Raw genomic sequence first — 27163 nt, forward strand, 5'->3', positions numbered from 1 at the left:
GATGGGGCTGCTCCAGCCTCCCCCTCCATAGCTCCCTGTTCCAAGGATGGGGAAGGACGGGAGGAGGCTGCTGATCCTCAGAAAAAGCCAGCAGGTTAAAGCTGGGACAGGGAGCTGTGCTAGGGCTGGGCTTTTCTTCCCTCTGCAGGGACCACCAGGACCGGCAGGAGCAGAGGGTCAGCCGGGGCCCAAGGGTGAGCAGGTGGGTGCTGGGGGTGGTGCTGGGCTCACCCTGCTCCTGCAGGGTCACACAGGCACCTGAATCCATGGCAGGTGCTTGAAACCACCCCCAGCATCTTCATGCCTGGGCACTGACATTGCTGGGCATGGCGGGGGGGGGGGCCCATAAGAAAACTGGATTTTTCCCAGTATGGGAAATGATGGAGGGCAGAGCCAGGCTCAGCTGGAAAAGGCAGCCAAGAGTCATCCTGGTCATCTTCATCCTGTGCAGGGAGAGGCAGGAACCCGTGGAGCTCCGGGCATCAGAGGGAGCCCTGGGGAGCCAGGGGACAAGGGGACAGAGGGGCCACTGGGACGGCCTGGGAAGCAAGGGAAGGAGGTATGTGTGGGATTGTCCCCACAGGGAATGGGAATGGTGCTGCCTCTGGACCCTGCCCACGCCATGGCTTTGCCCCACAGAGCCTGGGATGCTCCCATGGAAGCGGGGGTTGATCCTTTGGGGTCCATGCTGGGCAAGGCGTGCTCAGCATTTTGTCCCCACTCCCTTTTGGGGTAGCGGGGTCACAGCTGTGGTGATCCCCTGGCACAGGAGGTGAGGCTGTACCTTACCCAGCATCAAAATCCCAGCCAGGGGAGGGTGAAAAAGCCCACGGAAATCAAAGCCCAGCTTTTAACCTGCCCTGGGATGGGGCTGGGGAGCAGCTGCTGTGTCTGATGTGGGCATTTCCCCCTGGGCAGGGTGACACTGGTGACACAGGAGACCCGGGAGAGCCAGGACTGCGGGGACGGAAGGTGAGGGGTGTTTCTAACTCTGTCCCTCTTTCCAGCACCTCGGGAACACCCCTGGCCTGCTCAACCTCTGCTGCTCCATGGTGGGGACAGAACAGGACAGGGGTGTCCCCATGGCTGAGGAGCACCCTGGGGTGACCTGCTCTCTGTGACACCCTGCCAGAGGGTGACACAGCTCATCCCCAGGCAGAAACTCATTTATTGCTGAGTATTTTCCCTCTTTATGGTGACACTCGTCTCCATCCCTGAACAGGGCAATGCTGGCCCCAGGGGCCTTCCTGGAATTCCTGGTCCAGGAGCTGCCACGGGGAAGATTGGAGGGAAAGGCCAGAAGGGAGAGAAGGGCCGAGAAGGTTTGGTGGCAAGTACAGCTGGGGCCGGGCTGCCTCACTCTGCAATGTCCCCACAGGCTGGCTGATGGCTGCCAAGGAGGGCACTCACCCCTGGTGGGACACCTTGGGCTCTGGGAGCTGCGGAAAATCTTAGGAATTGTCAAATCTCCGTAATTAGGGACTTTCCCGTCTCATAGGCATGACACCAAGACTGGGTCTTGTTGGCACAAAAGGATAGTTTGGGTTTGTGGGGCAGTTTGGGGTAAGTGCTGCCTCCAGCCAAATTGCAGCCCCTGCCGGGCTGGGAACACGTGTCCCTCTGTGTGCCAGGGCCAGGGCGGTGTCACCGGAGCTGCAGGACCTGCTGGAGCCAGAGGATGGTTTGTAAGTCAGAACATGTCCCCTCTCCCCTTTCAACCTGTCCCTGACCTGGTGAGGGGACATCTGTGTGCCTGGGGCAGGGCTCAGTGACCCCGGCTCCTCTGCTTGTGCCCTGAACAGGGGGGGACAGGACTCCGAGGTCCTCCTGGGCTGGACGGTCCTGAGGGAGAGAAGGTACGGAGGGATGATGGCTCCAACCTCCATCTCTGGGTGAAACTGCCTGTTCTGGCCTCTTCCCAAGCTTTCCCGGTGGGAATGGCGGCATGGATGTCCTGGGAAGGCTGGGGACAGGGGGACCTGCCAGAGGACACCCCTTGCCTTGTTGCCTGGGATCCGCAGGCAGCAAGGCAGGGAAGGGTTTTTCCAAGGACAGAGGTGTTTCCCCTCCTTTCCCAGGGAGATCCAGGGCCACGAGGTGTGGATGGACCTGCTGGGGCTGCAGGATTCGAGGTACTGATGGCCTGGAATGTTGCAGAGCTGGGAATTGCCAAAGGCTTCCCCAGCTCTTCCCTCTCTCCAGTAACAATAAAGGATTTATTGCCCCTTCACTGGGCAGGTCAGGAGGCTCAGGAGTGAGGGGGCGGTTTAACACCTCATACCTCAGCACTGACGCCCAGGATCCTAAAGCCCCAAACTCCCAGGACCTAAACCCCTGAAATCAGACCCTTCCCAGCACCCAGAGGTGCTTCATGGAAAACCTGTTCCTGCTACTGAATCTTGTTCACTCCCACGTGGTTCCCAGCGCTGTCGTGGCCAGCTGAGTGTGGGATGCGGGACAGGATGCTCAAAGTCCCCACAGAGGTGAAGGGCACAGTGGTGAGGGGCTTTTTCTGAGCCCCCAATGTCCCCACAGGGATTGGCTGGAGATGAGGGACTGAAGGGAGATGGTGGCAAGCCCGGCCCAGTGGTGAGTACCAGCTCTGCCCCCAAAAGTTTCCTCTGGGAAAGAGGTTTGGTGGCATTTTGGGATGTGTCTCACCCCAGGGGTGGCTGCAAAATGAGCTCTGCCAGCCTGGCTGTGGCTCGTGGCTCCTGCCCTGGGATTGAGTCACTGCTTCATTGGATTTCCCACACCAAAAGCTCCTTAAAAGAATGTTAATAGAGCTGTTAAAAGCCGTGCCAAAATGCCAGGGCTGTTGCACAGGTAATACTGAGCTGCTGGAATCTGCCCGAGGCAGCTCCAGGGCTCTGGATTTCCCCCTCCTTGGTGCAGATCCACAGGTGTCCCTGTGGCTCTGGGAGCTGCCCAGTGCCTGGAACACTTGAGGTGCCCCAGGATGGGGATTAGGGTCATGACAGAGAGCCACAGATGTGTCATGGGTGCCCTGAGCTCAGCTGCAGGATAAATCCCACGTGCATCCCAGTTTTCCCACATTGCAGTGCCACTCTGCCCGGGCAAGACCTGCCCTTACAGATTCCCAGAATCCCAGACTGGGTTGGGTTGGAAGGGACCTCAAAACTCATTGGATTCCATCCCCTGCCACGGGCAGGGACACCTTTCCACAGACCAGGTTGCTCCAAGCCTTTGGCTTGGGCAATTTGCTGGGAGCGGTCAGGCTGTGGAATAAACTCCAGGGGGGTTTGCTGTGAAATAAACTCCAGGGGGGGTTGCTGTGAAATAAACTCCAGGGGGGTTTGCTGTGGAATAAACTCCAGGGGGGGTTTGCTGTGGAATAAACTCCAGGGGGGTTTGCTGTGGAATAAACTCCAGGGGGATTTGATGTGGAATAAACTCCAGGGGGGTTTGCTGTGAAATAAACTCCAGGGGGATTTGATGTGGAATAAACTCCAGGGGGGTTTGCTGTGAAATAAACTCCAGGGGGGGTTGCTGTGAAATAAACTCCAGGGGGGTTTGCTGTGGAATAAACTCCAGGGGGGGTTTGCTGTGGAATAAACTCCAGGGGGGTTTGCTGTGGAATAAACTCCAGGGGGATTTAAGGCTCAGTGCAGCTGAAGTCCCTCGAGGGGTGGCTGCCCGGGCCCTGCTGAGGATGGGGTGAGCAGTGTCCCCATCTCTGTGCCCTGCAGGGCTCGCAGGGCGCTCAGGGGCTGGCAGGTGCCCCCGGGCTCCGGGGCTACACGGGGCACGAGGGAGCCAGAGGAGTGGTGGGCACCAAGGGCCAGCCGGGCCGGCAGGTAACGCCTCTGCTCCACGGGGACGGGCGGGGACATCCCTGGCACAGCTCTCCCTGGGGACAACAGCCCCAGCTGTGCCCTCCTGCCTTCCCCTGGTGCCAGCATCATGTTTTGTCCCCGAATGAACTCAGGGGACTCTTGGGCCGCCGGGTGAAGCTGGAGTCACCGGGCTCAGCGGCACCGAGGTGAGAAGGCTCCTCCCTGCCCCTTTCCCTGCTCCAGCTTTTCCAACCTCCCAGATCTGTGTCCCTCTGACAGCCTGCCTGGGATCTGGGTGAACAACCCGGAGTTTTGGATTCGTCTTGAATTCTGTTTTCCTTCTTAGGGCCTGATGGGTGCAAAAGGGGAGCCAGGCAAGCCGGGAAAACCGGGACAAACGGTGAGGAGCGGGATGGAGCCGTGGCGGTTCTCCCTGAAAGAGGCCGTGGGATCTCCTGGATGTGTAAAAGTCCAATGCAGGCACCATCTCCTGCTCCTGTTGAACCCTCCCACAGCCCCCTTCTGCCCAGTCTGCTCCAGAGAGGGAAAATCCCAAAGGGAAGGTCCCAGCTTAGAGCATCCTCCTGGGCACACGGGGGCAAGGCAGGGAGGGAAGCCAGGAGGGGCATCCCTGGCACAGCGTCCTCACAGGGGGATTTCCTTCTCCTTTGGGATTTTAGGGGCCTCCTGGACAAGCTGGTCCTAAAGGATGGAGAGGCCGCAAAGGAGAAAAGGTACCCCCAAATCCTCTCTGGGCATGGCACTGAGGGGCACTGCCCAGTGGGCATGGGGTGGGCAAGCCTGAGCTGGTCAATCCCGTTGGGGGCCATGGAGACAAAACTGGGAATTGCCCAGGGGGACAATTTTTCCCCACCTGGAAAACACAGGATGGCCTTGGGCTGGTTTTTGGGTGAGGGGCTGGCAGATCCTGCCTCCAGCCTGGCTCAGGTGGCCCTGGGGGGCACAGGGGCCTCCCCAGCTCTTGGTGCCATCTCCAGAATCCCCCAGTGGGCTCTGTCCCCATCTCCCTGCAGGCAGCAGTGGCTCTTCCCCAGTGCTGGGATGTGGCTGAGCTGTTGGACACCCACACCCCTGTCTCTTCTTCCCCCAGGGTGACAAGGGCCAGGAAGGGGACCCAGGGGTCCCAGGAGAAGCTGGCAGACGGGTAAATGGCACTGCTGTCCCCGTGGAGGGTGGCAGAGGAGTGGGGAGCTGCTCCTTGGAGGGGGTCCCAGTTTTCTGGGGGCTCGGAATCCCTGCAGAGGGGATCCTGGAGGGATGGGGGGTGTCTGAATTAGTTTGGAACTACCTGTGAGTCTTTACCCCAGGGCAAGCGAGGCAAGATGGGCCAGCAGCCCCCGCGGGGACCCTGGGGACACAAGGTAGGTGGCTTTGGAACGCTACCTTGCCCCCCTGGCAGTTTGGGGGTGCTCCCACCTGCCTGAGCCCCGGGTTAGAAAAGAATAAACCCTGACAGCTGAGGGCTCTGTCCCCCCAGAGCCTCCCAGCCCAAGAGCCCCCGTGGCTGCTCTCCCTGCCCTGGTGCGTCACCCTGGGCACAGCCAGGGCTTCTCCCTTTGCATTTCAGGGCTCCCCAGGTGACAAAGGACTTCCAGGACCTCAGGGCCCCCAGGGACCCTACGTGAGTATCAGCCTGGAGTTTTGGGGTGCTGGCTGCTCCCTGTTTGACCCCACTGTGTGACCCAGCTCTGCAGGCACCCGGATCAAGGGCCTGTTTAAAATGAGGGAAGTTTTAAAGTCGTTCATTCATCTCCTCCTGTCCTCTCCTCCCAAATTAACATCCCAGGAGCGTGTGTGCAGTCAGGCAAATCACATCATTCCCAAAATGTGGTTCTGGAGGCCAAATCCTTCTTTTTAGGTATATGTCTGATGCCAGGCAGTGCTGAGGACTGGTGGGACTGTGCCCACCTTCCCAGAGAGCTGTCATGGGCGGAAGGACTAACTGCAGCCAGCAAGAAGAAATATTTATTTTAATTACTAGAAATTGCTTTTTCTCTGCTTAAAATAATAATAAAAAAAAGCTCAACTTTGGCAACTTCACAGAAAAAAAGCTGGATATTTTCAGCCAGCCAAGGCATCTCCAGGGCATTTTTAATGGGCTTTCCTGAGGGATCCTCCTGAAAGCAAAAATCAAAGAAATGATGAGAAAATGCCCCAAAGCTTCTAAAACTGCCTGAAATCCTCAGAATCCTCAGGTGTGGGGAGATCCCTCCTTGCCAGGGGCTGACAGGAGCAGCTCAGGGTGAGGCTGTTCCATGTTTCTCTCTCAGGGAATCCCAGGGCTGAGAGGCATCAAAGGAGACCTTGGACCGAAAGGACACAAGGTAGGGGACATGTGCCAGGCACAGCAGGGACAGGGCACAGGGTGGCATCTAATTTGCTGAATGCCATCCCTTATCCTCCTCTTTTGGAACCCTGATGGCTGCACCGTCCTTCTCTGGGTTTGGCCACCATGTCCCCAGGTGCTGGGAGATGAAACTTTTAGATTTGCTCCCAAAGCCAGTCCTTTCCCAGCTTTTCCATCCTCCCGGAGTTGCAAGCAGCAGTGCGGAGCCTTTTAATCCCTGTTCTCAGCATTGATGGTGATGTACCATGAGCTGAACCTCCCTTGTGCCATTCCTGATGGCTCCTTGGCCAGAGAAGCCGAGCACATCCCATCCCATCCCCATAAATAGGAGTGACAAGCAGTCCCTGGCAATGAGGAGCTGCTCAGAGCCTTCAGGAAAATGAAACCTTGGGAATCATTCGAACTTTAAATTTATTGTGAGCTCAGTGAGCAGCTCCTGGGAGAGCAGAGGCAGAGGGGAGGCTGTGCTGGGATTCTTCCTCTGCTCCTGGTTTCAGCTCACCAAGAATCTTCTTTATTCTCTCCAAGTGCTTCCTGGCAACTTCCAAGGTTTTCCTGAGAGATATTTTAGTCTGGGATGATCCTTTCAGTTCAGAGCTGATCATCCCTTCCTGCTGGCCCAGTCCCCAGCAAAGTGGGTGCAGTGAATTCTATGGAACCAAAGGGATGGATGTTTGGGGGGTTTTTTGCTCCAGAAGTTTTGCAGCCAGCTGTAACTGGGAATTTCCCCACCCACACCGGTGTCCTGGGGGTTCTGTCCTTCCCTTGTCCACCAAAGCTCTCCCTGACTCTCTCCTAGGGCGAGAAGGGCAGCAAGGGTGACCTGGGCCAGCAAGGGGACGATGGCTTCAAGGTCCGTGACAGGTTTTGCTCTTTTCCTTCCCCTCGGGTCCCCTGTCACCCTGTGTGACATCCTGCCACGTTTCCCAGGGCAAGCCAGGACCCCACGGTGTCCCTGGGAGGCCGGGACCCAAGGGAAAGAAGGTAAGGGCAGGGTGGAGAGGGATGTCAGCGACTAAAATGAGTATTTGGAGTGAATTTCCTAGTTTTCCATATCAAATCCACCTGGGGAAGGGGCTGGGTTGTAGAAGGATGTAGGGCTGGGGGATGTCCTGAGCTCCTCTGGTGTTCTTGCAGGGTGACACTGGCCCCCCTGGCCCACGGGGACACCCTGGGATTCCCGGGACACCGGTGAGTCCTTCTCACAGGTTTGGGGTTCACTCCTGGCCCCACAGGGATGCAGCTTTGATTCCACCTGCCTCCCTCTTATCCTGCTCTTGTCCTTTCCTTCCAGGGCTTGTCTGGACCCAAAGTAAGTAGCGGGGATCAGCCCTGCCATGGGACCAGCCCTGCCGTGGAATCCCTTCCCTTCTTCCCACTCCAGGGGTGCAGGGGGGACTGTGGGGGTGCAGCTCAGCACAGCAGCATCTCCCACCTTGCTTTCCTTCCCTTCTCCACCCCCTCCCTTGGCAGGGGCTGAGAGGCTTCCCGGGCCTGCCAGGCCCCAGGGGCACGCCGGGAATGCCGGTAAGCAGAGCCACAAACGCCCATCATCCCAAAATCTGGGTCACTCCCTCCCCTAAACGTGGCAGTGAGGCCCTGCCATGCCATGCTGCCATTCCATGGGGATGTGCAGCTGCTGGCACTGGTGGAGGAGCTGCTGAGGGGCTCATGGGCAGCAGCCAGTGCCACCAGCACTGTCACTGTCCCCCAGGGTCTGGCTGGCCCCCCTGGTCCCAGCGGGCCTGCACTGATGCTGTCCCAGGAGGAGCTGCAGGTGAGTGAGCCCTGACCAGGAGGGAAGGGGCTGCCAGCGATGCTGTCCCATGTCCTGCTGCTTCCGAGGTCCCCTGTGCACCAGGACCACGAAGATCCAGCACCTCCCTCTCCCCTCACGCTTGTCCTTGTCCCCTGCACGTGCCATCCCCTTCCTCAACACCTGCTGATGCTCCTGGTGGGGGGATCCATGCTCAGCATGGTGATATCTCCTCCATCCTTTTCTTTCAGCACCTCATTTATTCCTCCAACCACCTGAATTACACCGTGGTCTGGGCCCTGCTGGACACCCTGAGCCGGGAGCTCCAAGCCCTCGTGGAGCATCCCAATGGCACCAAAACCAACCCGGCCACCACCTGCAAGGAGCTGCTGCTGGCTCACCCCGGGCTGCCCGACGGTACCAGGGGCATGGGGCCCCCCTGGACCTGGCCCAGAGCCTGTGAAGGGACAGGCAGATTTTTGAACAAAAGGGGGAATAAGGATTTTGGGGGATGAGCTCAGATGGGCCTCGTGGGCATCCCTGGAGAAACGAGCTGGTGGCCAGGCCACCAGCTGGCGGGGATGGCACTGTGTGGCACCCTCTCTGTGCCAAACCTGGTGCCAGGGGCTCTCCTCTCCTCCCTCCAGGGCAATACTACATCGACCCCAACCAGGGCTGCCCCCAGGACGCGCTGCTGGCCTTCTGCAACTTCACAGCTGGGGGCGAGACCTGCATAGCCCCCGTCCACAACCAGGTACGGCCTGGCTTTGATGGGGCAGCTTCAGCCCCCAGGGGCACCTCGGGGGGGTGGGGACAAGGGCTGGTGGGGCTGGAGAGGGACAGGGTGCCCAGTCCCTCACTGTGGTGCCCAGTCCCTCGCTGTGGTGACCAGTCCCTTGCTATAGTGACCGGTCCTTCCCTGTGGTGCCCAGTCCCTCGCTGTGGTGCCCACTGCCCTGGCAGGGAGCTGCTGGAGCACTCTGAAATGAGGATCCTGGTCACGGTGTGTGCCAGGCTGCAGGGACAGGCCCCGCACACAGGCTCTGTGCTGGCTCCTTATCCTGTCAGTGCCACTCTCCCCTGCTGGGACCAGCCTGACAATTGTCCCTGCACCCCTCAGGTCCCCATCAAGGCTTGGCTGAGCACTTACAGCTCTGAGAACACCTTTGAGTGGTTCAGCACCCTGCCCGGGGGCTTCCTGGTGAGTGCCCGGCTGGAACAGCCAAGGGGACACAGGAGTGAGGTCGGGGGTCTCCATGTGCCACCCTGCAGTGGTGGGACAGCACCCCGGTCTCCTGGCTGTGCACGGAGGGATGTGACACCTCCTGCGAGGTGCAGGCGGCTGGACCCTGCCCGGGTTTATCCTTGGGGGGAGCACACCCCCCTGGAGCAACCCCCGCTTCCCGGATTTCTCTCCCGCTGTCCCCGCAGCTGGAATACGCGGGGGCCAGCCCGGTGCAGCTCCGCTTCCTGCGCCTGCACAGCCACCGCGCCGCGCAGAGCGTCTCCTACTCGTGCAGACCGGCCCCCGAGCGCGGCCGGCCCCAGCCCGACAAGGAAATCCGCTTCCTGGCCGACTCCCGCGATCACAGCTATGCGGCCAGCCTGCAGGGCTGCCTGGTGAGCCTGGCCCCGCGCTGCCTTCGTGCCTGGAAAAACCTCCCGACGTGTGGGAAGCACTTTGGAGGGTGTTTGAACCCCCTCAGTTCGGGATGGACAGGGTGGGTGAGGCTGCACGCGGTGGGATGGGGATGGAAAACATCCATTCCCCGGGCCCGAGGAGATTCCTGGTCTTGAGACATGACGAGGGATGGGGTGGGACATGGGGGCTTGGGGGAGCTCACCACCCTGGAAAAGCCGGGAAGGGCTGGGGCTGGAGAGTGGGTGCAGCCACGGCCCCCAGCTGAGGGGTTTGGTGCCACTCAGCCGTCCCTGGTGGTCATTTCAGCTGGACAACGAGTCCTCCATCACCGACACCATCTTCCAGTTCAGCACGGAGGAGCTGTGGCTGCTGCCCCTGCGGGACCTGGCTGTCTTCCACAACGGCGACGCCTCGCACCAGTTTGGTTTCACAGTCGGACCAGTCTGCTTCAGCTGAGAGTGGTGCCACCCAAACCGAGCCAGCCGGTTCTGTCCCCACCCACGAGCCATCCCAGTGGGGACAGGTGGAGGCTGGGGGTGGCACGGGGCTCCCGCCTGCTCCACAGAGCTGCCGGTTCACTCCGAGCTCCGTGCTTGGAGTTGTGCTATGCCCCGGACTCCGCTTCCTTCTGGAGTAGAGGAATATTGTTTACAGAAGTCATTTCTCTATAAATTATATATATATATTATATGTATATATTATATATGAGAAGGTGCTGGTTTAATGACTGCTTGGGGGAGCTTTGTGTAATTATAATTGCTGGGAACTGTCTGTAAAGAAAAAAAGAATCAAAGAGCAAAACTCGTGGCATCTTGGGGAAAGGGGAAGGAAAGGGGCTTTTGTTTGCCAGGGTCAAGTGCACGAATGGTTGGAGTATTGATTCCCCAAGACTGGGCTGGGACGTGGCCCTGGTGAGTCTGGGAGAGCTCAGTGTGGTGCTGCTCCAGCACCTCCATCCCAGCCAGGCCCCGGGTGCTGCAAAGGGGTGAAAATGTTCATTCCCCTCAAATCCTGCCCCGGTTTTGAGTCTCCATCTCACTGAGAGACATTTTAGTGATTTAGCACTGCGTGCCTTTGTGGGCATCAGCGCCTGCTGGCACTTGGGGAAACTGAGGCAGGGGCAGCTCAGCACTCCCTCCTCCCATGTGTAATGGGGGTGGTTGGAATGTCCCAGCATGGAGTGAACATCTGTGTGCTTCTAGTCACAGCTGGAAGGAAAGTTCCCCTTTGTCCTGCCTGTCTATAGGGAAAATAAAATCATAAATTCCTAAATGGTTTGGGTTGGAATAAACTTAGAGACCATCCAGTGCCACCCCTGCCATGGGCAGGGACACCTCCCACTGTCCCAGGCTGCTCCAACCCCAATGTCCAGCCTGGCCTTGGGCACTCCCAGGGATCCAGGGGCAGCCACAGCTGCTCTGGGCACCCTGTGCCAGGGCCTGCCCACCCTGCCAGGGAACAATTCCTGCCCAATCTCCCATCCAGCCCTGCCCTCTGGCAGTGGGAAGCCATTCCCTGTGTCCTGACCCTCCATCCCCTGTCCCCAGCCCCTCTCCAGCTCTCTGGGAGTCCCTTTAGGCCCTGGCAGGGGCTCTGAGCTCTCCCTGGAGCCTTCTCCTCTCTAGGCTGAACACCCCCAAAAATCTTTCAGCGTTTTTAAGGTGCAAACCCCGGGTGCCACCCGCGCTCCGGGCACCAGCAGAAAACCCCTTGGGCGCTTTATCTGCGCTGCGGGAGCGGGGCGGGGCGGGGGGAACGCGGCTGGAGCCGGGAGCGACGGGAAAGCGAACCCGCGGAGCGCGCAGGGGCCGGGACGCGCCGTCCCCGCGGCGGCGGAGCCCGCACACGGGCTGCGGGAGGAGGGGACAGACACGGGACCGCCCCGGCCCGCCCGCACTACAGCTCCCGGGGAGCCCCGCGCGGCCCCGGCGACAACAGCGGCGACAACAACGGCGCCCAGATAGCGCCGGGACAACGACAGCGACAGCGACAGCGCCGCGACAACAACATCGCCGGGACAGCGACAGCGCCGGGACAGCGACAGCGCCGGCGGGGACGGGACGGGCCGGGCCGGGCCCGCTGCCGCCGCCACCATGCAGGTGAGCCCCGGGACGGGCACGGCGCGGCCGGTACCGGGAGACCTGCCTGGAACCCCGGAAAGCCCCCCCTGGAACCCCGTGATTCCGCCTTGGATCTCCTTAAATCTCCCTGGAACCCCGGAAATGCCCCCCTGGAACCCCGTGATTCCACCCCGGAACCCCGTGAATCCCTCCTGGGACCCCCTGAATCCCCCCTGGAACCCCATGAATCTCACTGGAACCCTGTCACTTCACCCTGGAACCCTGTCACTCCACCCTGGAACCCCGTTTATCTCCCTGGAACCCCATGAATAAGGGGTTCCCACCTGGAACCCCTTAAATATCTCTGGAAGCCCATGATCTCTCCTTGGGATCACCACGAATCTCCCCCTTGGAACCCCATGAATCTCCCCTGGAACCCGAATCCCCCTGGATGCCCTTAAATCCCCCTGGAACCCCGAGAATCCACTCTGGAACCCCTTAAATGTCCCTGGAACCCTGAAGATCCCCTCTGGAATCCCATAAATCTCCCCAGAACTCCTCTAAATTTCCCTGGAAGTGTCCAGGGTCGGGTTGGACGGGGCTTGGAGCACCCTGGGATAGTGGAAGGTGTCCCTGCCCATGGCAGGAGATGGGACAAGAGGAGCTTTAAGATCCCTTCCAACCCAACCCGTTCCCATGGTTCTGTTTGATGTTTGAGGCTCCCAGCCCCCTTGGATTGGCGGCAGCAGCAAGGCCTGGAGGGTGACACCAGTCCCGAGGAGGATCCCAGTTTGGGGACACCCCCATGGCCAGTGTATCCCCAGTGTGGGGTTGGGGTTCTGCAGGAAGGCAGCTTTATCCCCAGGTATGGGATCAGACATGCCCGCTGGACTGGAGCAGCAGGCTGGGCTGCAGCCTGGCACTGCTCTGTGCAGGCACCACTGGTTTTGTTAAGAATCACCCCAAAGCTGCAGCGGGTCCAGCCCTAAATGCACGTCGAGCACGGGAGGTTTCCCAGCAGCTTCTCCTCCTGGTGTGAATTCCTGCGGGGGAGGAGCTGTGCGCAGCCTCACCTGGGCTCAATCCATCCCTGCTGCGTGGGCAGGTGGGGAAGGACAGCATCCCCTCCCTCTGAACAACATCCCTGAGCCTGGCACATCCCTGGCAGCGGTGGCTCTTCCCTGTTGGGAAGAATGCAGGGATTTTTAGGATTTTGTCCCCTTGGCCTTCACCCACCAAGAAATCTCTGTGTGGCATTGCTGCAGGACAGGAGCTGTTGGCCCAAGGAGCATCGTTTTGGTGTCACACCCACGCTGGGCACCCAAAAACATGTGGAAATGGAATGGATTGTCTGGATCTCTGGAACAGGCTGCCCAGGGAAGGGGTGGAGTTGTTCAAAAAACATACAGAGGTGGCACTTGGGGACAGGGTTTAGTGGAGGCCTTGGCAGTGCTGGGTTAATGTTTGGCTTTCATGATCTTAGACGGCTTTTCCAAAGTTAATGACTCTTGATTCTTCCTGTCCCCCATCCCTAGAACAGTCACCTGCTCCTTCCACCACCTACAGACCTGTGGGTGAAGGCTGTAAAGGAGCAATAGCTTCATTTAAAGGCTAATTATCGTTAATCTGTGGCCAAAGGAGGTTTAAAAGGGTGAGCCAATTAGATGTGCTAATGTGCTTTGGGTAACAAGGGCCGAGGGCTGTAATTGGAGCCGGGCTGTGGCCTCAACACCCCCAGGGAATTGGGTGGTATTTCTGGCTGAGGCCGGGCCTCGTCCTGTCAGTCACCTCTGCTGGTGTTGGAAAAGGCAGGAAAGAGCAGCCAAACACGGATCCAAACACGGATCCACGCAGGAGAGGAGCGGCCATGAGCTCCACAAACTCCTCTTAGAGAGATTCACCAAAGGGAGCACGAAAATCCCAACAAAATTCCACCTTTTGAGCAAGACATGGCAGCTGGGGATGAGCTGTGCAGCTGATGTTGCACAAGAGCAATTCCTGCTCCTCCTGTTCCAGCGGGGGGAGGGAGGAGGGGTGGTGCCTTTGCAGGTCCCGGCAGTGTTGGGAGTGATGCTCCCCTGCCAGGGAGGCAGCCCTGGGCCTGTCCCCCGTCGTTGTGTGGTCACACTTGTGGCTCTGGGTGCCTTGGTGGTGGAGTTTTTGGGTGTCCTGGCAGTGCAGGAGGTTTCTCTGCCCTGGGAGGCAAGAGGAGCAGAGGCTTTGCCCACCAGCTTCCCCTCAGCCTCCACCTGCTCCCAGGGACCTTCCCTCCTCAAATCCACGTGGATGAAGTCCTAGATTCATCCCTTTGTCACAGGGGTAAACTGGCTTTTTGTCACAGCCCAGACAGGCACAGGAGCTGCTGCTGGGGGTGACAATTGTCCTGCTGGAGATCACGGGAAGAGTTCAGCCCAGCCAGCGTGACTGTGATTGTCTCTGCAAGTTCCTCTTCCCGTTTCAGAGCTGGGGAAAAAGCTTGCACCATTTGGTGAATCCCCAGATGAGCACCCCGGGGTGGGGCTGCAGGGACCTGCTGACAGTGTGGGCACCCAACCCCCGAGGGGCTCCAGCACTGCCCCTCCCCTGCCTCTTTTCCAGATGACCTTCTACTTCTCGGACACGGTGGTGCTGCTCTTTGACTTCTGGAATGTCCACAGCCCCACAGGTAGGCTGTCAGCACTGGGGCATCCATCCATCCATCCATCCATCCATCCAGCCATCCCTCCATCCATCCATCCCTCCACCCATCCCTGACCCTCCATCCCCTCACTGCAGAGCTCTGTGGGCTCCTCACAGCCTCCACCCCACAGCTCCTGGAGCAGTTTTTGGCAGGCCCAGCCCTGCTGAGCTGTGCTGTGCCCTGGGCATGCCCCGGGCAGGGGTTGACCCTCCCAAGCCAAGAGCAGCAAAGAGGGAGCTGTGTGAAGCAGCCCCCCACATCACCCAGGGATGGCTCGGCTTCCCACTTCTACACTTTTCTTCCTGGTTTTGCTCATTCTGCCAACGTCATGTTACAGCTCCCGTGTTTTCTGTGGAGTCGATGCAAAGCTGTGTATTTGTTTCACAGCAGCTCTCTAGGACAAGAGGACACACCCTCAAGCTGAGCCAGGAGTAGTTTAAGCTGGACATTAGGAAAAAATTCTTCACAGAAAGGGAAGGGGCTGCCCAGGGAGGTGGTGGAGTCACTGTCCTTGGAGGTGTTTAAGGAAGGGCTGGATGGGGCACTCGGTGCCACGGTCTGGGTGACAAGGTGGTGTTGGGTGACGTCACAGCTTGGACTCAAAGGGCTTTTCCAACCTGATTCTGTGAATTCAAAAGCTGACTACACCATTTCCTGACATTTAACAACCCCGCTGCCCAACCCCAGTGCCGGGAGCCCTCAGTTTCACCCCGTGGACATTCCCAAACACCCCGTGCCGGGCCCTGCTGTGCCCCTGTCACCCCTCCAGCCTGTCCCTGTGCGTGGGCAGTGTCGGGATGTCTCCCCTGCAGGGATGGTGCTCTCGGTGCTGGTGATCCTGCTGCTGTCCGTGCTCTACGAGGCCGTGAAGATGGGCAAGGCCGTGCTGCTGCGCCGGGCGCTGCTGGCCCTGCCCCGCAGCCTCAGCCAGGAGGCCCTGACCGAGCCACAGCAGGGGGACAGTGACCCTGCGCAGGGCAGGTACCTCAGGGACACCTCAGGGACCCCCCCTGGCACCCACCTGGAGGGCTCAGCACAGAGGGGAGAAGGGCTGTGAGCAGGAGTTGTGGGCTCCCAGGGAAGGGGGGTGTGTACAGCCTGGGGAGGTGGCTCCAGGGCAGCCCAGCCCCTCCAGATCCTCTGGGAGATGTCCAGGGTGGTGCCTAGAGGCTCATGTTCCCCTCCAGGAGCCACTGTGGGTGCAGGAGGGTCCTGCTGGTTTGGGGATGGGCACAAGCAGCAACTCAGTCCCCACAAGCCTGGCCCTGGCAGTTCCTTCCTTTGGAGCCAAGCCCTGGCTTGTTCCTCTTGTCTTTAATCCCTGATCATTCCTGAGGCTGCTCTTACTGCCAGCCTGGTTGATTCTGGAGCAGGATTTCCCCCTGAGCTGCTGTTTGCCGCCCCCACCCCTCTCCCTGCTCCCCAGACCCCCCTCTGGCCACTCCAGGCTCCGGGTGGGAGGCGATTCCAGCTGCCCGAGGCCTTCACTGATGGCATTTCCCATCTCCTTCCCCAGGTGGTTTTGGTTCCACGTGGGCCAGACGCTGTTCCACGTGGTGCAGGTGGTGCTGGGCTATATGGTGATGTTGGCTGTCATGTCCTACAACGCCTGGATCTTCCTGGGGGCCATCGTGGGCTCCACGCTGGGCTATTTCCTGGTGTACCCGCTGCTGGGCCGGGGCTAGAGCCCCCCTGGGTGGTGACACTCGTGTCCCACCTCCTGCTCCTTTGTCTGGACTCGCTGCTGTCACTTCTGCCGGCTCTGTCTGTCGTTGTCCCCGTGCTCTGTGGGACGCAGAGCCCCAAGGACTTGCCGGGGGCCCTCGGGGCTGGCCCCATGGCCAGCAGTGGCCTCGGCTGGTGGCTGTCCCCCGGCTCTCAGGGACCTTTGTCCGGGTGATGACAGCAGGGGCGTGCTGCATTTCCTCCCCCTCCCTGCTTTTCATCCTGGCTGGAACGGGAACGATCCGGTGACTTGCCGGGGGAGGGGACAAGCTGGGGACAGGAACCCCTGTGCCCTCCTGCCCTGCACCAAGCCCCTCTTCACACAGTGCCTTTGGGGACACTGGGGGGCTCCTGCCACCCCCCCCTCCCCACCCCGCTCCTGCACAGCGCTTCAGGGATGGGGCTGGAGCAGCCCTGAGCCGTGGAGTGGCTGTGCCAGGGGGGAAACGCTGCTCCAGGTGCCTCTTGCTGCTTCCTCAGGACACCCCTTTGAATAAAATCATCTCAGCTCCGCTCCTGGCTTGTGTCACTGCTGGGTGGGCTCAGGATGGGACAGCCCCAGGTCACAGTGGGACTGGGGATCCCCAGCCCTACCCAGGGAGGTGGTTCAGGAATAAGGAGAGTCTCCTCGGGCTTTAAATAAAGCTTTTCCATTTTATTAATTATTATAAGCATATCTTTAAACATTTGTATAACTTTCTTAATAAAATATCCTGGAAGAGACAGGTTTGAAGTTCACAGAGAAAGGCACTTTGAGGGGGGCCCCCCCTGAGTGGGTTAGGCTGGGCACCCCCCTTCTGAGGCAGGAACGGTGGCGCCTAAGCACAGGGGGGTGTCGGGGTGCTGGTCCCTGCTCCAGGTGTCCAAGCCAGGAGTCCTGCAGACCCCCAGCACCTCCAGGGCTTTTGGCATCACTCTGTGGGGCTGCAGCAGTCCTGTCCCCAGCCCTGTGGGGGGCTCAGCAAACCCCTGCTCAGCCACGTGCCAAAACCTGCAAAGCTGGAGAAACCATCCATGGAAGGTGCTGAGGAGAGCTGGAGGGAGGGGCTGGGATCTGTCCACTGCACAGCGAGCTGAGCCTGGAATTATCCCAGTCCTGCCAGGCACAGCTGGGACACGGCGTGAGTGCCACCTTCCCCCAGAGATTTAACTCTGAACTTAAAATAGCTCCTGGAAGATCCTGGGCTGAGGATGGCTGGGGTGGGCTCTGGGTGCTGTAAGCCCGGCCTGGGTACTGTGAGCCCGGCCTGGGTGTATAAGCCCAGCCTGGGCACCAGCAGTCCATGCCAGTCCCAGCGCTCTCCCCTCGGCAGTGGCTGAAGCCCCCCAGTGTTCCTGTCCCTGTTGTGTTCCCATTTCCCATCCTGTTTTCCATCATCCCTGCAGCCCCTGCTCCCACTGGTGCTCCCAGGGACACCCCCGGGTGGGATGGCAGTGGGCAGGATCCCAGGAAAGGCCCCGGACTGGGGCAGGCACAACCCTGGGGACAGCCAGGAGTGTCCCCCACACCCACCCTCAGCAGGGCCAGTGCCAGCCCCCCCAGCAGCCCCAGGCAGTGGTGTGGGGGGGGCAGATAAAGCTCTTCGGTAAAGCATCTCCTCAGTAGAAAAGAAAAGAAGGCAGAAGAAGGACAGAGCAGAGCGCAGGGGATGCCCCGTGCCCAGCTGGGGCCACCCCAGTGCGAGCCAGCCGGGGCTGTGGCTGTGGGCAGCCCCCGTTAGGCAGTAAGGTCTCGGTGTCCCCATCCCCTCCCTCTCCCGTGCTGCTGCTCTCCATCCCGGGGGCTCCTCTCCCCCTCCCCAGCCCCAGTGTCCCCGGGGCCAGTCCATGGCAGGGGCTGGGCTAGAACTCAGTCTGCACCCCCTCACCGCTCTCTGTGGTGCCCCTGCGCTCCCCGTGCTCGCCTGGCTCCTTGTCACTGCTCTGGGGACACGCTGGGGGTGGGCTCTGGCCTCCGGGTGGTGCTGCTGTGACGTGGGGCACGCTGGACACCGATGGCGGGTCAGCTCCGGGCACGGGGGACGCTGGCACGGATGATCTTGGTGTGACGTGTGGCACCTCAGCCTCTGGTGGGACATCCGCTCTGGGCACAGGTGATGGCGGCACTGATGATCTTGGTGTGACGTGGGGCACTTCAGCCCCTGAGGGGACATCAGCTCCAGACACGGGGGACGCTGGCACGGATGATCTTGGTGTGGCATGTGGCACCTCAGCCTCTGAGGGGACATCAGCTCTGGGAACAGGTGATGCTGGTGCAGGATGTTCTCTCCCAGTCCCTGATGGGACCTCAGCTCCAACAGGTGACAATGCTGGTGTGGCACACTGCCCCCCTGATGACACCTCAGCTCCAGGCACAGGCGGTGCTGGTGCAGCCCGGCGTGTCCCAGCTCCTGACGGGGCCTCGGCTCCAGGGACAGGTGACGATGCTGGTGTGACACGTGTGCCAGTCCCTGCTGGGCCCTCGGCTCCAGGGACAGGTGACGATGCCGGTGTGACACATTCTCTCCCAGTCCCTGCTGGGACCTCAGCGGCAGGTGCTGGCGATGCCGCAGCGTGCACGCCGTCCCCGTCTCGGGCCGGGCCTTGCTGTGTGACATCCCCCCGGGCAGCCCCCGCCAGCAGCGCCCGCTCCTCGCCGGCAGCGCTGCCGTCGGTGCCGTTCATCAGCCGCTCCCCCGCGCCATCCCCGAGGCTCTCCCGTGCCAGCGCCTCCCGGATCTCCTTCACCGCATCCGGGGGGCTGGGGGGCACCCCGGGCCGTGCCTCCTCCGCCTCCCGCGGCTCGGGGGAGCCGGGCTGCAGCAGCGCCTCGGCGCCGTAGGGCAGGGCGCCCTCGTCGTCCTGGATGACCGACACCACCTGCTTGGCCCTGCGGCGCCGCTCGGCCGCCGGCTCGGCCTCGGGCTGCCCGCTGTACTCCTCGCTCCAGTCGATGGGCAGGCCCTCCCCCAGCAGGTGCAGGTTGGGATCGCTGTTGTGCATCACCATGCTGTCCCGGTACAGGTTGTGCTTGCGCTGCACGGCCGCCTCCTTCACGGCTGGGGACAGGGAGGGGCGGGTCACCGCTGGGACGGGGCACGGCGCCCAGCCCGCCCCGTGGGTGATGGGAGAGGGGCTGGAGCTGGGCGGAGGGGTCAGCGTCCCACCCACCGCTCAGCCCTGCCGCGGGGAAGGCAGCTGGGAAAGCTGCTTCTGGGGCAGCCCCAGCACCTGCACGGAGTCATCCCTCCTTAGAGAGTCCTCAACACCCTGAACGGGGTCACCCCTTCTTGTAGAGTCCCCAGCACTCTGTACAAGGTCACCCCACCTCATGTAGTCCAAGCTGATCTCCTGAATGGGATCATCCCTCCTCAGACCCCCCCGGCACCCTGCAGAGGGTCACCCTGTCCTCACACAGCCCCCAGCACCCTGCAGAGGGTCAGCCCCTCCTCACACAGGTGCCACAGGACCCTGCAGAGGGTCACCCTGTCCTCACAGGTGCCACAGGCCCTACCTTGCATGATGTCTTTCATCACCGACTGCAGCACCACCTCCTCGTAGGTGTTCTCCACCAGGATGAAGCTGGCAAAGTCCTCGAAGATCAGCTCCTGGAACTTGGCCAATTCCTGCCAGGGGGAGAGGTGGCTCAGCCCAGCAGACTGGGGGGGGAATGGATGCTCCAGCCCCTCCACAGGGGTGGACAATCCTTCCCTGCACCCCAAACTTTTCTCTCTTACCCCCTTGCAGGTGGGTGCCAGCTTTTTCAGCAGGAAGGGGATGGTGATCTGCAGCAGGGCCTCCCTGAAGAACTTCTTCCTCACGGTGCTGCTGTCGTAGTCAAATTTCTGCGGGGTGAGAGGGTGCCCCAGGTCACTGAGGGCTGTGGGCTGGCAGCCCCTGCCCATAGGCACAAACCCCTGAGATTTTCCCCCTGACCCATTTGCACAGGCATGAACAGACCCCTCTGGCCTCACATCCCTCTGGCCTCACATCCCTCTCCCCAGCTGCTTCCCAGTGTTTCTGAGCCCGGGTAGGAGCCAGCTCTTCCCCTGCTGCCTGCAGGAGGGTTTGGGGGCCAGTCTGAACCCTGGGGGGCTTTTACAGAAGTGGTCAGAGGGGACTTGGCTCCTCCAGGTGATTTCCCACTTGCCTGCCCCCAGAAAAATCCATGAAAACCTCAATATAAAGAAGTATTTCCCCGGAAGACTTCGGTAGAAATAGGTAACAACACTCCTGACCTCTTCCCTGGCCAAGGAACAAGGCCACCAAAGGCCACCAAAGGCCACCAAAGGCCCTGGACAGCTGCCTCACCTTGAGCACCCTCTCAAGGATGCGCTGGATGGACTTGCAGAGGTCGTCCTTGCCCTGCAGCTTGCCCAGCTCCTGGTGCAGCAGGGTCTCAAAGGTGTACACGGCATCATCCATTTGCTGTGGCCAGAGACATGTGGTCAGCGTGGGGGGCACACAGAGGGGGGACAGGGGGCTCTTGGGGCACTGCCACACCGAGATCAGACTTAGCACAGAACCCCACTCTGGTCTGGGGTGGGAAGGACCTTAAAGATCATCCAGTGTCACCCCTGCCATGGCAGGGACACCTCCCACTGTCCCAGGCTGCTCCAAGCCCCAATGTCCAGCCTGGCCTTGGGCACTGCCAGGGATCCAGGGGCAGGCACAGCTGCTCTGGGCACCCTGTGCCAGGGCCTGCCCACCCTGCCAAGGAACAATTCCTGCCCAGTATCCAACAGGCAGAGAGCCTTCACTCTGGAGACGTCCCTGACATCCCAGCGTGGCATCCACAGCATCGCCCCGAGGATCAAGGGTGTTGGGAGAGGAGGTTGCTCGAGGCTGGTGTTGCACCCCCTCATCCTCCTACACCCCACTCCAGGTCAGGCTGGATCAGAATTGCCTTACTGGCCTTGCTGGTGCCAGTGGGGCAGCTGTGGAGGATGTCCAAGCCCACCATGGGCTCCAGACCAAAGGGGCTCCATCAGCCACCCTTCGAGCCAGCAGAGACATCCCAGCCTGGGCCAGACCAGCCTGGGCTCCCCAAACCTCTGTGCCCAGCCCAGGGGGACAGGGGAGGACCCTGGTCCCCACCCCACCTGTCTCATGTGGATCTGGGCCCTCTGCTTGAAGACAGATGTGCTGGAGACATCGAATCGCTGCTGCAGACCCTCCAGTTTCAGCTGGTCCATCTTGTCATAGCACGACTGCATCTTCACGGGGTGGAAGGCCAGGTGGGAGAGCTTCTCCATGTACTGGGGACAAAGCCAAGCTCAGCCCTTCCACGGACTCAGGGCAGGGACACTCCACCCCACATGGGTGGAATCTTCTCAGCCTGGGGTCCCCCAGTGCTGGGGGTGGCAGCAGGGCTGGCCCTGTCACCCCTAAGCTGGCAAGGAGCACCAGCAGGTCTCACCTCCACCAGCTTCTCCAGGCCACCCTCATTGACCACGTTCATGTTCATGTCGGTGACCTCCTTGAAGAACACCTCCCGCACCTCGGCGAAGCCCTGGCTGGTGGGGGTCATCAGGGCCTCCAGGATGGAGGAGATGTAGGGCTGGACGTGGTTACGGACACAGACCTCTGCCTTGGGCAGGACGAAGGCTGGGGGAGAGCAGGGATAGGGATGGTGAGGCTCCTCTGTCCTTCCAGCCCTTCTCGTCACATCCTAAACCCACCGCAGGGAGGAGGAGCTGCCCCTGCTCCCAGACATGTCCAGGAGGAGTCTCTCCCTTTCATGACAACACAAGGAGTTCCTGCACAGTGCCCCTGGTGGGTACTGAACCCATTCCTGCCCCACTGCCACACCTGGGGGGGACTGCCCGCCTTGTCCCCGACCTCCTGGGACAATGACAGTGAGGACATGCACCCCCAAGGGTGCCAGGGGCTGGGAACAGCCACCCCAGGAGCCGTGGGCACACCCACACATCTCTCTGAATCCCTGCAGGCTGTACCTCGGATCTTGCTGGCCAGGTGCTCCTTGGAGGTGATGATCTGGTCCATGTCCGTGCGGATGGTGCTCTCCAGCTGTGGCCTCTCCTGCTCACACCTGGCCACTGCTGCGTCGTACTGCGCCTTGGCCAGCTCATAGACCATCCTATAGACAGCATCCGACACCTGGGGGCACAGGTGGGGGGGTCAGAGACCCCCCACGCCTCCAGCTGCACCCCCAACCAGCACCTGCAGCACCAGCCGGCTGCAGGACCCGCTGAGCTGTGCCCTGACAGGACCCTTCCCCACAGCCTGGCAGGGGTTTCCACACCAGGGACCCTCCAGCTGGGGGAGATGGAGCTCCTGCAGCGCAGAAACTGCTTCCAAGGGGTGCTGGAGGGGCAGAGAGGTGCGCAGGGCAGGGCTGGGGATGCTGCAAGTCTGGGGATGCTGCAGATCTGGGAATGCTGCAGGTCTGGGGGATGTGCAGATCTGGAAATGTTGCAGGTCTGGGAATGCTGCAGGGCTGGGAATGCTGCAGGGCTGGAGGATGCTGCAGGGCCGGGGGATGCTGCAGGTCTGGAGGATGCTGCAGGTCTGGAGGATGCTGCAGGGCCGGGGGATGCTGCAGGGCCGGGGGATGCTGCAGGGCCGGGGGATGCTGCAGGGCCAGGGGATGCTGCAGGGCCGGGGGATGCTGCAGGGCCGGGGGATGCTGCAGGGCCGGGGGATGCTGCAGGTCTGGGGGATGCTGCAGGGCTGGGGATCCTGCAGGGCTGGGGATCCTGCAGGGCTGGGGGATCCTGCAGGGCTGGGGATCCTGCAGGGCTGGGGATGCTGCAGGGCTGGGGGATGCTGCAGGGCTGGGGGATGCTGCAGGGCTGGGGGATCCTGCAGGGCTGGGGATGCTGCAGGGCCGGGGGATGCTGCAGGTCTGGGGGATGCTGCAGGGCTGGGGATGCTGCAGGGCTGGGGGATGCTGCAGGGCTGGGGATGCTGCAGGGCTGGAGGATGCTGCAGGGCTGGAGGATGCTGCAGGGCTGGGGATGCTGCAGGGCTGGAGGATGCTGCAGGGCTGGGGGATGCTGCAGGGCTGGGGGATGCTGCAGGGCTGGGGGATGCTGCAGGGCTGGAGATGCTGGTGGTTCAGGGATAGCAGCAGTCCAGGGACAGTGGTGGTCCAAGCAGGAGAGCCTCAGACCACCCTGAAATCTGTTCCCGGCCCTGCTCACCCTTCCTGGGGTCCCGGAGCCAGCCTCCTGAGCAGGATGGGGCCGCTGGCTGAGGCTTCACGCTCACTTTGCTGCCAGAGGCGGCGATTTTGGGGCTGGCGGGACTGGCAGGATGCAGAGCCCTTCCTTCCCCTCCTCCCTCCCCCGGGCTTCCCAGCGACCACAGCTACTGGAAAAGCAGCGTTTGTGTGTTTTCAGACCGCTCAAGTGGCCCATTACGAGCCTGGTGGTAATTATCTATCGGGGTTTAAGGTTTTAGCAGGCAGCTCTGAAGAGCCCTCAGTCTTTCGCAAGGGTTTGGGCTGGATTTAGCCCGCGCTGCTCTAAAAATGGCTCGCTAAATTTAGCCAGGACGGGCTCCGCTCCGGGGCTGGGCTTCCTCCGGTTCGCTTCCCTGGCCCCAGGGACGCGGGCGGGGCCGGGCAGGGCCGGGCAGGGGCACGGAAAGAGCTTTAAAAAGCCATTGCGGAGAAAGGACGGATTCTTTGGAGGGGGCCGGGAGAAGGGGGCGGCGCAGCCGGTGGGCACCGAGCCCAGCAGGGACCAGGGGACCCCCCCGGGCAACCCCACACCTGGATCCAGGTCCGCTGGCGCTCCGGGGCTTTGCCCTTCAGCCGGGGCCCGATGGCGCTCCTCAGCTCGGGGAGCAGCTCCTCCATCACCAGGTTGCTCAGGACCTGCGGAGGCAGGAGGTTTTTGGGGAGGCTGCTCAGCCCCCCTCCCCCCCGCCCCGCTCCCACCCCGGGCCGGGGCTGCGGGGCTCACCTGGGTCTCGTTCCCGCAGAGCATGTCCCAGGTGCCGTACTGCTCCCGGGACTGCCGGTACATGCGGATGGCGTCCGTGAAGGCTGGAGCCTCCACCCGGGAGTCCTCGGAGATCCCTGCGAGGGGATGTGGGAACGAGTGAGCAGCCTGGAGCTGGGAATGAGGGGCAGCCCAGCACCCCCAGCCCACCTTTGTGTGGTTCCCCCGCACCCTCGGGCCCGTGCAAGCCCCCAGGGCCGTCACCGGGATTGGGGGATCCTGTCCCAAGCCACTGTCCCTGACACGGCTGGGGACAGCAGTGGTTGGGGGGCTCCTGCTACATCCAGAGTGATCCCCTCCAGAGCCACCCCGAGGGTGAGGAGGCACCCGGGAGCAGGGGATGGGTAGGATGGGGGGCTCGGTGACCCCAAACAGTGCACAGGGACCTGGGGGCTCGGGGACCCCAAACAGTGCACAGGGACCTGGGGGCTCGGTGACCCCAAACAGTGCACAGGGACCTGGGGGCTCGGTGACCCCAAATAGTGCACAGGGACCTGGGGGCTCGGTGACCCCAAACAGTGCACAGGGACCTGGGGGCTCGGTGACCCCAAATAGTGCACAGGGACCTGGGGGCTCGGTGACCCCAAACAGTGCACAGGGACCTGGGGGCTCGGGGACCCCAAACAGTGCACAGGGACCTTTCCAAAGACACAGCAGGAGCAGGGGCTCACCAGGATGGGGGCTTCAGTGACCCCCAACACCACACGGCACCCCGTGAGCCCCCAGCACTGTGGGATGGGCCAGCTGTGGGGGCTGGAGGAAGAGGGGCTCTGTGGCGAGCAGCGTGGCTTGGAAGGAAGAGGAAAGTGGCCAAGAGGCCTCAGGAGTGGGTCAGGGCCAGGCTGGCCCGGGGTGGGTCACTGCAGCACGAGGGGGGCTCAGGTGTCACCCCCACCGTGCCACAGCAGCCATCGGGAGGAGGGGCAGGGCTGGGAGCCTCCGCAGCGAGGAGATGAGGACAGCGGGCAGGCAGCACAGCCTGGGAGCTCTCCCACCTGTCCCATGCGTGTCCCTGCCTTGTCCCTGCCAGACAGGCAAACTCCCCTGGGAGAGAACCCTCCACCCCCAGTCCCTCCCCGTGCCCGGAGGAGGGGTCAGGGTGGGATCTGAGCCGGGGTGACCCTGCTGGGAGGCTCCAGGGATCATCCCTGCAGTGCTGACATGTCCCACGCCAGCTGGCAGTGCTGGGGACACGGCCAGGTGTCCCAGAGGGACAGCCCGGGGCACTGAGCAGATCTCTCTGCATACAAACTTCTCTAAGGTGATTACAATTAACTCCAAGCCTAAGCAGCTTTTGCTAAGGGGCAGCTTAATAATCGGGGGAAAAAAAAATTAAAAAAACCGAAACCACTGAGAAAGTTAAATCTGTTCCTTTCTCAGTCTTTGGTGGGAGCCAGAGCTGGGCTGAGCTCCCAGGGGTTGGTGCTGCTCCATCCACAGCTCCTGGGAGCTCAGATCCCCTCCCAGGCGGGAAAACTTCTTACCTTCTGTCCCTACAGGGCCTGGGGCAGGATTTTCTCTCCAAAGAATCTTCCCAAGGCTGAGCCTGGGACATCCCTGAGTGTGTCCCCAGCCCTGGACCCTGTCCAGGCAAGGCTGGTACAAGTGACCCCCATGTCACTCCACAGGGCAAATGTAATGAGTTTCCTCCATCAGTGTGTGGTTTAGGGCCTGGAGTACCAGGACACGGAATGGGTTCCCACTGCCAGAGGGCAGGGCTGGATGGGAGATTGGGCAGGAATTGTTCCCTGGGAGGGTGGGCAGGCCCTGGCACAGTTTATCCAGAGGGGCTGTGGCTGCCCCTGGATCCCTGGCAGTGCCCAAGGCCAGGCTGGACATTGGGGTTGGAGCAGCCTGGGACAGTGGGAGGTGTCCCTGCCCATGGCAGGGGTGGCACTGGATGAGCTTTAAGGTCCCTTTTAACTCAAACCATCCTGCAACAAGGGGCCAGAGCCCTCAGGGTGGGCACTGCCCAGCCCCAGGTGACACCAGACAGGACAAGGGACAGTTTTGGAGCACCCAGCGGCTCCAGGGACACCAGGCTGACCCCGTGTGAGGAACAGAGCTGCACATCCCCTGTCCTTACAGAGGAGCTGCTGTTACACAAACACAGGCTGAGAACAGGAGCTGAAAATTCCCACACGAATCACAACCAGAGGCAGAAACAGAGCCTCTAATTTAGGGAGGAAAAAAAAAAAACCCAAACAACCTCAAGTGCTTTACAACAACAAAAGAGCCTTCATGGAATATGAAACAGGATCCTGGAGCTCCCAGGAGCAGAGAGGGGCAGGAAGAACAATGTCACAGACAAATCTGGGCTGCAGGAATGCAGAAGTCCCGGCACCGAGCCCTCCTTGGCCACTGCCCACTTGGGAAGGGTTTCCATCACATGCTGAGGAGAAGGACAGGGAGGAGAGGATTTTCTGGCATAACCTTGGCTGGCAGAGGGGCTCACACCTCCCTGTGTCCCACAGCAGCACCCAGCAGGTGGTAGGGGCAATTAGAGATAAAAATTGGGGGGTTGTTAGCAGGAGGTCAATTCCTCTTTTATCCAGAGCTGGTTTTGCTCACAGTGCTGGTCCAGCCAGCACGGGGGGTTCTGGGGTGCTGAGCTCACCCAGAAATGATCCTCAGGGGGATGAGGGGTCACAGCATCCAGCCCCACACAAAGGAGCCCAGGCCCTGCTTGGACTGAGGGGGCACATTCAGCCCAACAGGCTCAGAGACCCCCCAGCACAAAATAAAAAGGTAGAGAGCAGTTTTTCAGGAGATTCAATCCAACATGGGAGGATGGAAACCCTCAGTGCAACCTAGGCTCCAGATCCCACCCTATTACAGCAGCTCTGGCAAAACTGAGGCAAAACTGAGGCTCCCCCGAGTTCCCAGGAATGAAAGAAGCATTTAGAAACTGGGCAGTGTCTAAAATGCCCACTCAACCACCCGATTTTGATCAGGTTTCAGCTCTGGCACCACCTTCCTCAGGAAATTTCTCACCATCCCAAGCACGGCCAGGACCTGGGGCTCGGCCCAGGAGTGCCCAGGCCACAGCCAAGCAGGAAAATCGTGTTTTCCTGCCAGAGTATCACTGACGTGGGAGGCAGGTCCTGCCTCGTCCCGGCTGCACAGCCCTGCACCCCCTGCCCACGGCCCTGGCAGCCCTTGGAGGAGTCTGGGGTTTGATGGCTT

At 61.0% G+C, this 27163-nt stretch overlaps 3 protein-coding genes across 4 annotated transcripts in view; 2 read left to right on the forward strand and 1 right to left on the reverse strand.

Moving 5' to 3' along the window:
- The window catches only part of LOC136299703 (collagen alpha-1(II) chain-like), an 81123-nt gene extending 70318 nt beyond the window's left edge, over positions 1-10805 (forward strand). Inside the window, exons 43-69 of the mRNA XM_066201574.1 lie at positions 149-202; positions 452-559; positions 919-972; positions 1223-1330; positions 1632-1685; positions 1803-1856; positions 2079-2132; positions 2536-2589; positions 3711-3818; positions 3950-4003; positions 4144-4197; positions 4478-4531; positions 4909-4962; positions 5126-5179; positions 5386-5439; positions 6089-6142; positions 6965-7018; positions 7096-7149; positions 7303-7356; positions 7460-7477; positions 7639-7692; positions 7880-7942; positions 8173-8338; positions 8569-8675; positions 9042-9122; positions 9353-9541; positions 9870-10805. Coding sequence (XP_066057671.1) covers positions 149-202; positions 452-559; positions 919-972; positions 1223-1330; positions 1632-1685; positions 1803-1856; positions 2079-2132; positions 2536-2589; positions 3711-3818; positions 3950-4003; positions 4144-4197; positions 4478-4531; positions 4909-4962; positions 5126-5179; positions 5386-5439; positions 6089-6142; positions 6965-7018; positions 7096-7149; positions 7303-7356; positions 7460-7477; positions 7639-7692; positions 7880-7942; positions 8173-8338; positions 8569-8675; positions 9042-9122; positions 9353-9541; positions 9870-10019 — 2016 coding nt within the window. The 3' untranslated portion in view covers positions 10020-10805. The remainder of the gene's footprint in view (positions 1-148; positions 203-451; positions 560-918; positions 973-1222; positions 1331-1631; positions 1686-1802; positions 1857-2078; positions 2133-2535; positions 2590-3710; positions 3819-3949; positions 4004-4143; positions 4198-4477; positions 4532-4908; positions 4963-5125; positions 5180-5385; positions 5440-6088; positions 6143-6964; positions 7019-7095; positions 7150-7302; positions 7357-7459; positions 7478-7638; positions 7693-7879; positions 7943-8172; positions 8339-8568; positions 8676-9041; positions 9123-9352; positions 9542-9869) is intronic.
- A 690-nt stretch (positions 10806-11495) lies between these two features.
- Positions 11496-16712, forward strand: SLC31A2 (solute carrier family 31 member 2). 2 transcript variants are annotated; one of them, XM_066201053.1, is made up of 5 exons: positions 11496-11662; positions 12342-12488; positions 14222-14288; positions 15116-15284; positions 15820-16712. In XM_066201053.1, exons 2-5 carry the CDS (start codon positions 12429-12431, stop codon positions 15986-15988), a joined length of 465 nt encoding a protein of 154 aa, XP_066057150.1. In that variant the 5' UTR covers positions 11496-11662; positions 12342-12428; the 3' UTR covers positions 15989-16712. The 2 variants fall into 2 exon arrangements, with proteins under 2 accessions (XP_066057150.1, XP_066057151.1); XM_066201054.1 differs by lacking the exon at positions 12342-12488.
- The window catches only part of NIBAN2 (niban apoptosis regulator 2), a 30042-nt gene continuing 19541 nt past the window's right edge, over positions 16663-27163 (reverse strand). The window contains exons 6-14 of the mRNA XM_066201052.1: positions 23939-24054; positions 23746-23850; positions 21965-22127; positions 21427-21614; positions 21110-21265; positions 20319-20435; positions 19745-19852; positions 19522-19633; positions 16663-19066 (exon numbers count right to left, since the gene is read on the reverse strand). Coding sequence (XP_066057149.1) covers positions 17871-19066; positions 19522-19633; positions 19745-19852; positions 20319-20435; positions 21110-21265; positions 21427-21614; positions 21965-22127; positions 23746-23850; positions 23939-24054 — 2261 coding nt within the window. The 3' untranslated portion in view covers positions 16663-17870. The remainder of the gene's footprint in view (positions 19067-19521; positions 19634-19744; positions 19853-20318; positions 20436-21109; positions 21266-21426; positions 21615-21964; positions 22128-23745; positions 23851-23938; positions 24055-27163) is intronic.

The sequence above is a fragment of the Chamaea fasciata genome, unplaced genomic scaffold (genome assembly GCF_029207755.1).
Source record: "Chamaea fasciata isolate MVZ Bird 193981 ecotype frontalis unplaced genomic scaffold, bChaFas1.0.hap1 SCAF_20, whole genome shotgun sequence".
In the NCBI taxonomy this organism is placed as follows: domain Eukaryota; kingdom Metazoa; phylum Chordata; class Aves; order Passeriformes; family Sylviidae; genus Chamaea; species Chamaea fasciata.

What these genes read in the sequence shown, in the direction of transcription:
- SLC31A2 (XM_066201053.1), top strand. Translation starts at nt 12,429, where the DNA reads ATGGCCAGTGTATCCCCAGTGTGGGGTTGGGGTTCTGCAGGAAGGCAG. An exon ending in GAAGGCAGCTTTATCCCCAG is followed by an intron (nt 12,489 to 14,221) that starts GTATGGGATCAG and finishes CCTCTTTTCCAG; the next exon opens with ATGACCTTCTACTTCTCGGA. An exon ending in AGTGACCCTGCGCAGGGCAG is followed by an intron (nt 15,285 to 15,819) that starts GTACCTCAGGGA and finishes CTCCTTCCCCAG; the next exon opens with GTGGTTTTGGTTCCACGTGG.